At 38.0% G+C, this 16,113-nt stretch overlaps 1 protein-coding gene across 1 annotated transcript; it reads right to left on the reverse strand.

Moving 5' to 3' along the window:
• Positions 1 to 555: 555 nt before the first annotated feature.
• lrrc4cb (leucine rich repeat containing 4C-b) lies at positions 556 to 2,451 on the reverse strand (the record flags this gene model as incomplete). The annotated part of the gene is made up of 1 exon (XM_079637643.1): positions 556 to 2,451. One exon carries the CDS (start codon positions 2,449 to 2,451, stop codon positions 556 to 558), a length of 1,896 nt encoding a protein of 631 aa, XP_079493769.1.
• Positions 2,452 to 16,113: the final 13,662 nt, after the last annotated feature.

Here is a 16,113-nt window from a genome sequence, read left to right on the forward strand (position 1 = left end):
ATTTTTCATGGGGAAATGTAACCATTTATACACCTCTCTAGAGACGCTGCATCCATCAGGCCCACCATTCATATCTAAGTGCTCTATGCGATTTAAAGTCTGCAGTTTTCAGAGGCCAGTTTTTGTTTTCACTGTCTCAAAAAAATTTAAACACACTGGAGCAATGGGATGTAATATGCCACAACTAAAAAGAACAAAACAAAACAAACAAACAAATGAAAAAACAACAACTGTTGTCTCATTGCTCTCAAAAGCATGGCAGTTGACCTTAATTCTAGCACATCAAAGTAAACCATTGATTACCCCAGTTTACAAAATATAGAACTGAAAAGAAAAAAAGAAGACAATATTAACCTTTTTTTGTCTTATGATTTCATGATTCAGTCACTTCACATATCTTTAAATAAATAAGATTTGTAAAGACACTTGTTAAAATAATGATACATACATCCTGGCTCTCATTGACATTGCTGAACGTCTTAATGCACGCTGTCATCTTCATGACCACAACCAAAATTTAAACAGCATTGGTAGAATTCATTTCGTCCAACATGGTCAAATTTGCGTCTCCTGTACATTATCCTTCGAGCTGGCTTGGATTAGTAAAGGTTCATGCACTGAACTATGCAGCGAGCTAAGAGCAGACACATGGTTATAAGCAGTTTTGTAGGAGTTATAGTGGTTGTAATGCTCATGATCCAGGGGCGGAAGAGTCAGGTGACTCTCCATGGCCGGAACCCTCGTCAGCTCCTCGTGGACGTTGATGATCTCAATGGTGCGGGTCGGCCCATCGTGATCCTGCTGGTGGTGCTGCTTGCGCATCTTGTAGAATATTATAAGCATGACGGCAGCCATGAGCGTGATGGCCACAAAGCAGCCAATAATAATCTTGGTGGTTTTCATCACCTCCTCCAAACCATTGAGAGCGCCATCAATGTCTATGTCAGTCACAGGAATAGTGTACGCTCTCTCTGTGGCAATGGGTGTTCCCCTTGTGGTCGAGGAGGATGCCCAGCCAAAAGAAGGTTGAACCGGTGTCCTACTCTCCCCATCGATAGGGGTTTCAATTGTCTCTACGGTGACTGTAGTGAAGTAACTAAAGCCACTGTTGTCAACGGATGTCACGTTGAGGACAGCAGAGGCTGAAATGTTGCCTTGCATGTTGCTTACGATGCAAGTGTATGTTCCTGTGTCCTGGAGGGTGACATTGGTGAAGTTTAGCGTTCCGTCGTTTTGGACGGAAATGCGCATTTTGATCACCCCATGTGTTATGATGGAGCCATTTGGTGTTAGCCAGCTGACCGAGGTCACTGAATTTGTCCGACATTTGAGCTCGGCCGCCATTCCCTCAGTCAAATTGAGGTCGGCAGGTGGTTCGACGATAACGGGGGCGTAGCACTGAAAGTAGCTCTGGTCCAGCTCACCGATGTAGCGTCCCTTGAGGCTGGGAGGGGAATTACAGCGTGCACAGCAGCTGGTGTTCGTTGGTACGGTCTCTCTCAGCCACCAGCTCAGCCAAAGAATATCACAGTTACAGTTCCAGGGATTGTGATGCAAATGCACCCGTTGCAAGTGGTGCAAAGGCGTGAAGAGATCATGGGGCAAAAGGGAAAGGTTGTTGTGAGCCAGGTTGAGCTCGCGCAAAGAGTGCAGGTCATCCAAGGAGTTCCGCTCTATGGTTTGGACTTGGGCGTGCATCATCCACAGCTTCTGAAGATGGACAAGACCCTTAAAAGAACTGGGCTGGATGACGGTGAGCTGGTTCCCGGACATCTCCAGCTCATCCAGGCGAATCAAGGGCTGAATGTTGGGGACCTCTTTGAGGTTACACATGCCCAGATTCAGGTAGCGAAGGTTACTCAAGCCCTGAAATGCTCCACTCGAGATGTAGGAGAGACGCTTCAGCTCTCCCAAGTCCAACCGCCGCAGGGAGGGCAGGCGACTGAAGGCATCAGACGGTATGCTCTCAATAGGGTTATTCCTAAGCCACAGCTCTTTCAGTTTTGATAGATACTCAAAGGCGCCATTTGGGATGGTCGTGAGGCGATTGTCAAAAAGCTCCAGAGTGTTAAGGCTGGTTAGGCCGTTGAAGGCGCCAATCTCGATGTTGCGGATGTGGTTTCTGCTAAGCTGAAGAATCTCAAGGTGTCGTAGATGCTTGAAACTGTCCACTTTGATGACCTGGATTTGATTGTCCTGAAGGTTTAGATACCGTGTATTGGTGGAGATGCCATCAGGGACATCCTTTAGCCCTCTGCGCGTGCAGATGACCTTACTAAATTGATTACTGCAGGAACATACAGAGGGACAGGTCTGGGCTCGCACCAATCCGGCGACAACAAGCAACTGTAGGGCTAAAAGCAGGAGAAACAAGGGGTCAAACCAAGCCCCTTTCCATCTAGGACCTCTCAACATCTGGCGCTGATGGTAAGAGGTCATCTTGTTCAACATTCATAATTTAATGCCAGCTGATTTTCTCTCCCCAAACATTTATAGGCAGTCTGAAAAAGAGGAAGAGGAAAATAAATCTGTTAGCAAAATCTGTCATAGTGAATGTCAGTGTAGCATGATGGCAGTCAAACAGAACATCAAATTCCGCTGATGTTCGGCAATTTTTTACAACAAAAAGAACATTCTTCTGTCAAATGGCGCTGCATGTACATTTCTGATATTCTGATGATGTCGAACAAAAACAAGTATTGCTGTTTAGGCAATGCACATGCAAGATATAGTTCTCCAATGTGGCTGATAAATTGAGCATAATTACTCTCGCAGTAGTTTAATGAGCCTGCACACAGAAACACACCACAAATAATTCAAAGAAAAAGGGACGGAAAGATGTCATTTTCTTGATTGTTTTTTGTTTGTTTTTGCACTGTATATAGCAGACATGAGCTTAGTCAAGTATTGAACTTTGACCTAACCTAAGTTTCTGTCCCCACTTTCTTGACCCAATTGAGACTTCCTGCAATTAACACAGGGAAAAAAAACCTAGTTGGTTTCAAAAGAGAATAATAAAATGTCACTTTATAATAGGAACATAATTTTTCAGGGACAAACTAGCCACACCCAGTAAATAAAATGCTTTTGTGATGTTCTTGTAATGTTGTGCATTTACTATAATATTATAAGTATACAAACACTCCTGACTCTTGTGTGCTATGCACTAAAATGAGATATATGGAAATCCTGTCATAGCAAGCTGTCAGAGGGATGGATTAAGCAGCAGACAGGTCCATCACTGGGCATATCTAGGAGATAAGGATGTGTCTTTGGCTTGTATATTCAGCACTCTGTGCTTGCACATACTATGAAGATACATAGAAACTGAATTGTCAAAACCCACAAGAAATGTGCCACTGCTACAGCACACACTAAATTTAAAATTCCTTCACCCCACAAGTCTCTGCTCTCATTATCTGCTCAAGTGTTCTTATGAAAAATAAGATGTCTTATTACCTACGCTGTTATCAAATAGGTTACTATAATCCATATTCTCATTAATAATGAGAGGGAAATAAAAAGAGAGAGACATTTAGGACCCCTGACACAAGTCTCTTACAAACTCACTTTGACAAGCAAAATTTGATTTCAGTGTATTGTGAAACTGAAGGTAAGGCAATATGTGTAATGACAATATAAATTAAAGTAAGAGTATCTTGAAATAAATAGAAATGCTTTCATTTACAAGATCAAGCAAGCTCTGTCATAATTACAACATTTTACTCTCAGAATCTCCCACCACAGTAGGAAAATAAATAAAGTATGAGACAGAGAGCTTTCTGATCAAAATGACAACAGGAGCTGAAGTCGCATGGCACCAATACGACCTCCTCAACAACCTCAATGAATGAGTGGGCTGCATGTTGGTTAATAAATGGTATTATACAGTAAATAAACGTTCCAGATGATTGTGCGCTTGACTTTTGTCATGAGTATTAGATTGCAGTCTGTTGTTAGAAGCCGTCTAAATCCTGACTGGAAATATCACATGCTTTTGTCAGTGATTATCAAGTCTAAATAGTATGTCTCAGTCTTCTTAGGATAAAATGAACGATTCAATTTGAAGGAACCGTCTTTCTTGTCTTCGGCCCCGTTATACTATGAAATGTCTCAGATGGTCTCACTGTGCATCTGTGCTCCTGATCATCTTATAAAATTGGTAAAACTGAGGACTGTGATTGATTTAGTCACAGTGAGACGTTAATCTCGCTGGTAGGCAATGAATGTTAGTTAGCAGCAGCGTAATTGACACCTTACTGTGAGAAGCTGAGAGAACTTCCAATGGACGCACATTTAATGAGATGCGTGAGGTAATCAGGGCATGTCCTGGCAGGAGCCTCTTTTTCATTACCAAAAATAACCAAGGAATTTACAGAGGAAGCACACTAATCTCTCAGGTATTGATTGAGTGATTAGCTCGAGGCCTGCATAAAGAAATCGGAAACACGAGAATTACTTTAAAACCCATTTTTATCTCATTAATTACGTAATAGCAATCCACACATCATCCTACAGTAAGTTTTCTGACACACATTTTCAAAATGGTCACATTCAAACTCATATGTATTTTACATACTGTATCTCAAACCAGTCTATTTGCCAAGACCTCATTATATGCGCTTATATATATAATTTTCTTAGAAGAAATTGTATAATTAAGAGTCAAGACATAAATATGCGGCAGGGAAATATTCAAAATAATTTGATGATATACAAACACTTTTTGAGTTACATAAGAAACAACAGCAGTTTAATAATCCTCTAAACGCATATGCAAGGCTTATCCTTGCTTTTTGTTGATGATGATGAATCTTGAGAGGGATGTGCTAATTTAGTGCATTTTGACTGAGTTTTTCCCTGCAGTGTTCTTTCCAAAGCCTGCATATTCCTTGAGGTCTCTTATGCCAATCAAATTAATCAAATTTTATCTGTGTTTCACAGATAAAGCTCCAACACATATATATAACACACAAACACAAATAAAGATAAAGATGAGGTTTGATGAAACAGGTTCTTTGAGTAAACAAATTAAAACAAGATTCTTTATAAAGTTCAAGATGAATATAATCAAGGGACATCAGTTTAAAAATCGAATAAATATTAACCTCCGTCAGAGAGCTGTTGAAAACAGTTTTTTGTGTGTGTAGCATTTAGACTAATTCATTTTAATCATGTCTCAAACAGACACCCTACCCTTGCTCAAATATTATATTCACATGAGTGCTACAGTCTAAGCTTATTCGTTATCAAAAAACACAACCGAGAGTCTCTTGTATGGTGGTCTCTTGGTGGCTATAACTTGTTTTTCTGGCATCCTCTGCATTTTACTTCACAATCGATATCTGATAACTATTTCAAATGAGTTCTAAGAAAGCATATGATGAAGGTCTATTTTATAACAGCTCCTGAAGGACACTGGGAGGGACACTGATTAAAGTCATTATACCAACTGCACTCTATTCATCCACTATTGCTTATTATTATTTTATGTTGTTTATTTTCAGTAAAATATGTAAATATAATATAAAAAAATATAAAACATAGTTTCAAAATAATATGAATGATTAACTGAGATTTTTTTTCTTCTAGCAGGTTTATGTATTTGGTGGTAAATCAGCCAATTAATAATTCACATAATCTTATATGCTCCTATCGTTTCCTACATTTAGGACACCAAGGGTCTCCATAAGGACAGCAATCGATTCAGTGTTATGGAAGAATACACATCCAAATGCAGTCAAGTCATGGTTGTGTTGTGAATACAAGCAGTGAACATCTCTGACTGTAAACAAATGTGCACCTAATAAAATCTGTGTGAAATATTAAATGCCGTTAAAAAAGGTAAATAGTTTATGCAGCATCTCCTTTTCGCATTTTCATTGTTGCTTAGAGGCAACATAAAATTGCATAATCCGTTATTAACTAAATTGAAATATTATGTAAAAACTCTTACATACACAGTACAATGTTCTGGAATGTGCTCTGCTTATTTGCCCTAGAAGTAAAGGACAAACCGAAACAACACACTAAAGTGAGTTCTCAGGAGACATTGTGTTGACTCCTCAGGACCTGGAAACAATGGCATACCGAAAGGATTTTGCTTATGGGATGCCTGCCAAAGTCTTTACTTAAATGGGGAGACTGTGTTGAAGCCAAAGAAGAGGCTTTACAAATGGAAGCCCTCCATTTAAATTTGCAAAGACTGAAGTACACTATAAATACATGTCATGTTCACCTTGAGTAGACAGTGACATTAAACAATGGGATAAAACTGACTGTTTTATTTTGAAAGAGTGGGATTTTAAAGTAACTTTGAAAAGTATGATCCTTCTGCGATTTATTTCACACACATTAAAATGATCGCAATATTCCAGCTCAACGAAACACAGCCAAAATGCACTGCATTAACAGTAGGGGGTCTAATACAATTTAATTCAGCATCTGAGCTTCAGTATATATTCTAAAGAGAGTGATGCACATCTTTTAAATGATCGAAGCCCTATCCTACCGGTGTGTTTAAACAAGTAAAAAATCAATACCTTACTTGCCTCTTAGAAGGCCTTTTCAAGCAGTTTAGCCAGAGAAAATAGATACAAAACGAGGGAGTAATGCAAATTACTCCCACATAGATCTTCCTCAGCTCCTCTACTTCCCCTGCGCATCCAGTAGGAGTCTTAGTTTGTAATGTAATTTACATCTAAGCGTCTATGGCCAGGTATAATCACCACAACCATTGGATTGTGCCAAAATAACTTATGCTGCCTCCATTATCATAATGACACTGATGAATAATCAGATGAAATGGCCGTAATCACTCTTCTTTTCTCTCTCTCTCTCTCGCTCTTTTCTGGCTGTGTGGGTGGATCAGACTGCAGGGAGATCTTGTCCATGGATCTAATGTTCCCACCAAATATGTCCGAAGCCAAAACTTCATAATGTTAGTATTAGGATATCCTTAAGATATCCTGCTTACAATTATTTAATACATTCATGTACTGTAATTACTATTGATATTTGATCATTCCATTAGTCTTGGAGCTTTTAATATAGTAATTGTATTAGTCTGATGAACTTGTTAAAGAAAAATGATCATTAGCTCAGCCCAGATTCCCTTTGGGCCTTCAGCTGAGAGCAACTTTCAAGAGTTTGAATCTACAGAGATAAACACAAACACACACAGAGAGAGAATCACTTGCAATTTAATTGTTTTCCTCTGGCCTATTAAATCAAGAAAATGAAATTGCAATCATTACTTGTAAGCATGTTAGCAACCCTCACTTGGGAAATTATGACCTTCCGCAGTTAATTTAGTCACCTATTTATATTCAAAGCAAAAAGAGAACTTGCATTCTCTAATGAACAACACTTAGCTGTACAATACTACAGGGAAACTCAGAGTTATAGATGAGTTACAGATATTGACTTAAATCAAATCAGCTGTCTATATTTATGGCCATTTGCTAAATCATTAGAGGACCTCATGCCGATAGTCAGTTTTATGGTCTTGCGATGGCCTTAAATATTGACTGGAATCATTTAACCATGAGATATGGCATGTAAGCATGTGACTGCAAAATTTCAGGCAGAGGCAGAAGCCGTGGGGGTAATTCATTGGCTGTGGGATGGTGCACCCCCATGTTTCCTGACGTCGTGAGGGCCTTGTTAGCAAAAATATTGGTGCACTTTTAAACTGTCAGGACTCCTGCCAAAATCACATCCCACGGCACTGCAGCAGGTTAGTGGGAAAAAAAGCTGGTTACTGAAAATTTTATCTCTATCTTTATCATATTGTTGCTCTGAAAAGGAAATGAAGCTAAAGCACATATAGCACTGTTGCGCCAGTTAAAGGGGTTACTGAAAGCAGCTCTCGACAAATTGATGTCACTGCGGCATAGCTGCATCTGAATATTTCTGTCTAGCTATATCTAGTCTAGATACATCAGGACTTTATCAGATTTGCCCATTTAATGACATCAGTCATCTTCGACACAATAGACCCTAGCAGATAATCTTTCAGAGCGGAAATGTTCGAACGACTCGTATGTGGCTCTCCAACCACATCCCTGGGAGAATACCCATATTGTAATAGGCTAAGTTGTTGAGTAAGAATACAATTACAAGACAAAGCGAGTCTTTGGCAGGAGACGGCCTTGCTTGAAATACACAGCTGGAGGGACGGGGATCTCGCATATTCTCATTGTGTTCTGGAATTTTTTAGTAAGCCGCTCACAATTACACCTGTCTTAGAGTGCAATATAAAAGTGAACGCATTTAAAAAAAAAAAAAGTACAGAGAAAGGTTGAGGAAAAATGAGTTAGTAACACCAGGTTAGTTAAAACACTTATTGTCCCTGCTGTTTCCCCCTGCTAAGTCAAAGTACTTGTAGTGACAGGGCACAAGACGCTTTTCTTCCAGACTATGCAAGTAGAGCGATCACTCCTGAGCCTGGCCCCTTCAGTTTACTTCAGTGTTCAAATTGAAAATCAGGGAGGCAGTGTGCTGACCATGCTAAAACACAGCAGACAGCAATCTTTAAAAGCGCACCGCTCTGACCCCTGAATGCAATATAAACGAATCCAGAATCACAGGGACAGTACCTCATGAATTATGAAATGGAAAATCAAGAGTCGCCTTTCAACATGTACCTATTCTAGACCTTACCCCTCCCATGTACACAAAATATGCTGTACAATGAGAATCGTATATACTGTATTTGACAGGTTTTTATTTAAACCTGGAAAGTTTCTGCACTGAAAAGTTTCAAACAAAAAAGTAACTTTTAATAAAATGTATAAAAAATATTAAAGACGGCTATGTCACTAATTAAATCAGTTAAATATGCCATTAAGTTATTTAATGCCCAAGCTTTCATTTAGTTTGATGGAGAACATTAGATTTTACACAAATTTGTTCATGCAGCTCGGTGATGGTGTCGTTAAAGCAAAAAATTAAATTAAATAAAACAATCTTCTATGCTTTTACTTTTCTTAAAGCAAATACTAAGTCATTAATTAAGGAGTTCATGTTTAATTTCACTCCAACTGTTATGCTGCCAATGTATTTTTAATAATAGAAAAAGGATTACATTAGAAAAATGCAAAAAAATAAGTTTTAGTACCAGCCACAGTATATCGGTTATATAAGGGATCATGCTGGAATGATATTTCATACCAATTTAAAGGAGGAAAAACTATGAATGAAACATTCTTGACACCCCTGTGACCGAAAAAGTTCCAAAAACGTATATTTCCAAAAACTTCATGACAATTTGTTTTTTGCAAATTGGTTGCTAATTTGAATGAATTCGTTCAATCTCAGGGATGGACCTTCATTTTTTACTTTCTATAAAAAAATCTTACACAATTTCATACACTTTGCATCATACACATTCACACAAAATTGCCACCTTGTAAGTCCTGTAAGATCAAGTTGACAGTTCTTAAATCGATATACTAACACATAGAATAGCCTGCTGTATTGTCTCCTAATGGACATCTTACAGAGCATCCTGTGATCTTGCCGCCTCTCATTTGTACAGGTACTTTTTACATTAAAGAAGCATGTTTATTGTGGAAGCAAGTTGCTGTGGTAACAAACAATGGTACCTGCTTGTAGAGTGAGGTATTATCCTATGACATTTTTTTCCTTCCCAAAACCTAAAAGCCAAGGGGAGAAATGCTGGGCGTGGATCAAGCAGTGTGGGACGCCCCATTCACAACTAAATGTCGACAGGATTAACAAAAACACCTATTGCTTGGAAATAATGACGGTTCTTAGTTCATAATGAATGCTTGCATGTAAAATAAGACGATTAAAGGCAAGACGGAGGCTCACTGACATACTTTTAAAAATATTTCAGCATTTTGTTAATCGACGGCCTACCCCTGAGTAACTTTACCCCAATCCGATCGCGGCTCTCCCGGTGTTAGTGTTATTCCACAAGATTTATGGATAAGCTGTTTGATTTATAATTATTAGATTATAATTTATTTTCGCATTTATTTTCACATCACCCTGCTGTGCATGAACATAGCTGTTCCTCAATTTGTGTGTTTCCCATTTGAATGGTCAGCGTTTGAGGCGGCTGCCTATAGGCTTTAGCTTCAATTTTGATTAAATTATTCTCTAATCGGTTGCATATTATGTCATGGATATATCCCTCTAATGCATACTGCAGTCCCTTTTGTCTTGCTCTCTCAGATATTTCACCTGTTCGACCAAAAATACTAATTATCTCCTTGGGAATGTCTGACACCGGTGCATACATACTGTAATAGACGTGCCAGGTGCGAAAGCTTGTCAGTCGTAGCAACAGTAACTAAGGAGGGCGGGGCTTAGCGAAGGGTCAATGAGCTCGTTCAGATGTGTTTGATTGGGGTTGGAGCTAAATCTGCAGGACAGTGGATCTTGAGGGCCATAGTTGTCCAGCCCTGATTTAGAGACTCAGCTAAGGCTATGCATATTTAGTTTTGATTGTCTTATATGTTGTTTTGTTATTTGGTCTATCTATAGAGTATGTTTTGTCCACCTGTTTTTTTGTCCTGCTTGTACTACCCTTATTTTGTTTTCTTATTTATGCTTGTACATACTTTGCACATTTGAGCTTGAAGAAACGCAATTTCATTCTGCTGTACACTATTGTTGTACTGTATGGTTGGAAAGACAATAAAGCACTTTGAACTTGAAATATGTTCAGACTGCAGGAAAATAAAAATGTTTTCTCAAAGTGATTAAATAAGATTTGTGTGTCCAGACATAACCAATGTATCTGCATCGGTTGTTTTGGTAGCGACATAGGCGTACCCACGTTTCTGATGAAAAACGCATGCAGGAAAAATGGAGGTGCATCATATCTCCCTGTTCAAATTAGTGAGGGGTGCGTTGGGTTGACCAGTTTTGAAGTTATCGTTGTGTGTCAGGTTAAGAGTGATGCAAAAGACAATTTGGTAACACTTTAGAATACTGTTCCGTCATTAATTAATAACTACACAGCAACAAATGAACACTCTAGTTCTACTATTAACTAACAATAAACTCTTACTAACAAATTAGTAAGTAGTAGTGCTCAGTTGTGTGTAGTAGTTCACTATTATTGAATCAATAACTACAATTGTTTTTCATACCTCCCAGAGTACTATAATAACTATACAGGTACAAAATTAACATGAATTATGCATAATGCATAATTCATTCTAGAGTGAAGATCATGGTAACCCACTAGTAATGACTCGAGTATTACCAAATCCTTCAGAAGGAATTATTTAGATCAGAATTCTAAAGTGAAAAACATGATAAGTCTCTACTAATGACTGAAATCATTGTAAGCCTTTGAGCTTTTTGTAAGGTTTTGGATAGTAATTCCTTCCAAAGGATTGGTAACACTTGAGTTATTACTAGAGGGTTACCATGATCTTGACTCTAGAATACTGATCCAAATACTTAGTAATTCTTTAGAAGGGTGTACTAACACTTGAGTCATTACTATCCAAAACCTTACACAAACCTCAAAAGCTTACAATGACTTCAGACAGTATTAGGAAGTTATCCTGCTTTTTACTTTAGTATACTGATAAAAAAATATTAGTAATTCCTTCTGAAGGTTTTGGTGATACTTGAGACATTACTAGTGGGTTACCCAACACGATCTCACGGCAATTCGTACGAATTTTACGAGGTGGCTAATTCGTACCAATTCATACGACCTCACTCGTACGAATTTGTACGTTTTTTGCTAAATCCTACATATTTTACGATTTGCCAAAATCGTATGAATTCATATGAATGACCTACCCCTGACCCCGCCCCTAAACCTACCCATCACGTGGGTTTAGACAAATCGTACAAATTTGTACGAGTGAGGTCGTACAAATTCGTACGAATTAGCCATCCTTTTAATAACTCGTACAAATTCGTGCGAATTGGTCGTGAGATAGCGTTGGGTTACCATGACCTTCACTTTAGAATTGATTATACATTGTGCATTATTCACATTAATTATGGACCTGTCTATTGTAGTTCTTAGTAATCCTCTGGGAGGTATGCATTTTTTTTTTATAGTTACTAATAGTGAACTACCACATTTACTATTACTTAACTTTCATTGTATTTAACCAAAAAAAAAAAAAAAAGAGAGAAATTCTTCCAAAATGTCTTCTTTTGTGTTCCACAGAAGTAAAAAAGTCATGGTTTGAAACAACATGAAGGTGAGTTTTGGCTGAACTGTGCCTGTGTTTTAAACATTCAGAAGTTGCTGATTCAAGAAGTGCTACAACTCAAAATTGTATGAGCGTTACTAAAGTAACATTCCCCTGTTAGATGCCCTAGACAGAGCTAGTGAACATGTTGAAGTTTAGCCCTAATGACAACTACATTTTGTGACTCTCAAGATCTACCTGTTTACATGTCCACAGAGACAGTATGGACCACTCATAGAAATATAGCGACTATAGGGACGGAAAGTCCTGGTGAGTTTGTTCACTCTAGTATGCGCATTCACTGGTCCGAACAGATAAATACAGTTTCTAGAGTTATCTGTGCTAAAGAAGTACAATTTATGGTAATGATGCTGTAAGAGTATATTTGATATATAAACATGTTTGCCATTTTTAGAGATTTCCCCATTCAAGAAGATATTGGCTGTACTTGTATGCCAATTCCTCGCATTAAAAATAGCACCCCTGGGGGTGTCACCATGATGGTCACCGATTGACTTGTCTTAAAGGGACACTGAATAAATGAGGGGTATATTGCACACATGGAGAAGGACCCTGGGTGTTTGCATAACGTAGTGTGCCAGCATCATTGTAAATTCCCATTCCTTTTGATGTGAGATGAAAACAGTCATGCTGTATACTCTTGACAGTATCTCTTTCTCGTTGCCAGCGCAATGCTTTATGGACTGGCTGTGCAAAAGATTTAACAGGAAACAATGACAAGCACTTCAAAGTGGAATTGAACTTGGTTGATCTCAGCCATTATTAAAACACCCATTTCGAAGATACCGACCATAAAAAACTGTAAACAACAGTATCAATTTGCTTTTGCAATTGTTTAGCAGTGACTGTAGAGGCTCTAATGCAAAGCCATGAATTATTCCTAAGCAAGCTGTCTGTGTGAGAGAAAGGGAGACAGAAAGAAGTAGACAGACAGAGGGACGAGAGAGGGAGTGAGTGTACGCTCTGACTCACAACTGCTGTGCAACAGCCTGGACACAATGTGGGGTCCAGTCGTTGAATTAAAATCACAGCAACTTGAAAGAGGAAAGCCTGAATTCACTGCCGCAAAACATGGCACAGTTCTCTGAAAAATCATAGAGAGTGTGTTTTACTCTACCTGCCCCCTTTTTCTTATATCATACTACCGTCAACCAGATGCCACAGCAGTGCAGAGCTGGTCATGCATTTAGCCCTGGGTTTTAGATGTCTTTTTTGATATTTTTAGCATGTCTTTGCACTATGGGACTGGTTGAGGAAAGTTGTAAACAGACTCAGATATGCCAGATATGTGTGGGTAGGACGCTCTTTTAAATTCAGATATGCCTTATGTCAAAATATGTTGCAAAGCCGAAGTAGTTAATTTAGTGGTCACACAAAGAGATTTTATTAGCATAATGAGTATTTGCAATATTTGAGTATATTTTAATAGAGAGAGATACTAAATGCTACATACGTAGGCTAACTACACATGCAATATTTTTGTCTTAGAGATCAGAATGACATTTACATTTACAAATGATATCAGTTCAGGCAGTTCAGAATACATGACACTTGCTAAGCTAGGTCTATTTAGTTGCTTGGTGGTTTCTAATTTCTAGTCAGGATGGCCATGTTCAAACTGCCAGCATATAACTGTTTTTATCCAGATGGGTTTTTGAAAGTCTGGATAGGCAAAAAACAAACAAAAAAAATTCAGATTTTCAGGTGGTTTGAAATGTGATTCAAATCAGATTTTTACAGATGCGTCACAGTCTGGACACTCTGGCTGCTCAAAACAGATTTCAAATTGTCGGTAACACTTCATAATAATACTGTTCTGTCATTAATGGATAACTACACAGGAACAAACGGCCAACGCACTATTAACATTCTAGAAACTACTATTAATTAACAAGAAACTCTGATTAATGAATTATTAATGGGGTTCAGTGTTTTTGGACCCCACTGACTTTAAAGGGGTCATCGGATGCCCATTTTCCACAAGTTGGTATGATTCTTTAGGGTCTTAAGGTAATGTTTGCTCACCCCACCCTGTAAAGTTCTGCCTTGGCAACCTGCCTTGGTGTACAGTATACAAATGGCTGAGGGGGAAATATACTAATACGGGACAGTCCGCTGTTTCTGGTCATGGGCGGAGCATGAGCAATATGACATCATATTGCTCAGAAAATCTTATTGATTATTGAGAGTGTTTAGGCTTTTTGAGAATTAAAAAAAATGAGTGAATGGATTTTTTTTCATTGTATGACACATTTATATGCAAACACAATGTAAAAGTGAATTTTGCATCCGATGACCCCTTTAAAAATATCTTCTTTTGTGCTCCACAGAATAAAGGTAATCATACATAAAGGAATAGCCTACTTTATGATGTGTTGGAATAAAAATAAAAAGTGTGATAAAGTAATTAGTAAACAATGACAGCATTTTCATTCATTTATTTTATTAATTTTTAACATTTCTGCCTTGGGTAAAGTAATGTAATCATAAAAAAAAAACCTGATATTCAGCAATGGTGCAGTAAACAGATCAACAACGACATTAAATATTTTTACATTGTATCAAAAGATTTATATTTCAAATAAATATAAATAAATATTTGTAACTTTCTGTTTTTAACAGTGATAATATTCATAAGAAATGTTGGTTGCACTTTATTTTACAGTAGACCTACATGTACTTACAGTGTACTTACACAAGAACGTACTGGTAATATAAGGTAACTACATGGGTTAATGCTAGGTTTAGGGGTAGTAACTAGTTTTAACTCAGTTATTGTATAATAAGTACATAGTATGCGGAACAGGACTGTAAAATAAAGTGCTACCGAAATGTTTTTTAAGCAGCAAATCAGCATATTAGACTGATTTCTGAAGGATCACATGACACTGAAAACTGGAGTAATGATGCTGAAAATTCAGTTTTACCATCACATGAATAAATTACATTTTACATAAAAAAACCATATTGAGTTACATTATTAAACATATTAAAGTGGAAAATATTTTCTTTAAATTTTAACAATACTTTTTTAATACAATTTGGGTGAGCACGTCTTTCAAAAACATAAAACATTTTTTGGAATGGTAGTCTATTTGAAACACAAGAGTGACATTTTGGTGGTGTAGCATAAAAGTCTCTATAGAGTGACGTTTCTTAATGAGACTATGCTACTCTGCCCACAATAAGAAAGAGCCATTAACTTTGGTTCACTTTCCTTTCAATATCTCCTAATTCCACATTCTGCAGATGTGAAGACATATCCATCCTGTCTTCCTCTTAAACTGAACTCAAGAGACAGACGAAGATAGAGCAGAATAGAGAGAGTCAGGAGACTGAGGCAAAGAGTGATAGTGGTGCATTAAAAGGCAGAGCACATACAGTGCAGAGCCACATTCATTATTCATTAGCTAAGTTACCATGTGTAGTAATTAAAACACAAAATCTTTGTCTAAAACAGAAATTGCTTTAGTAGATGATTCTATGCTCTCATTTCTACTGTTAGATTTATAGGTAGGTTGTCGGAAAGTACATCTGGGTTTTTATTGCATTCAAAAGAATCATTCGATGGTGATGTGTCACTGCACAGATACTACAGATGCGGCGGTTTCGGTGTTGCATTGAGAACTTGGAGTTTTGCTTTGTGCATCTGTTTATATTAAACTTGATTGTTGAAGGCAAAAGTAGAACAAGCAAGAATGAGTGAGGAAAAAGACAACAACAGCCTGACCCTGCTGGTTGAGCACAAATGAAGGAGCCACAGCTAGCATGGTGCTCATCCCATGCATACAGATTGCATTACACAGCCAATCCACTCAAAGAGCCTTTGCTCCTCTAATGCACTGACATGCCTTAGTGTGTGGAAGCGGGCAGTTTCACTCAGTTAAGTGGTCCC

This window comes from Phoxinus phoxinus, assembly GCF_949152265.1.
Source record: "Phoxinus phoxinus genome assembly, chromosome: 2".
Lineage (NCBI taxonomy): Eukaryota > Metazoa > Chordata > Actinopteri > Cypriniformes > Leuciscidae > Phoxinus > Phoxinus phoxinus.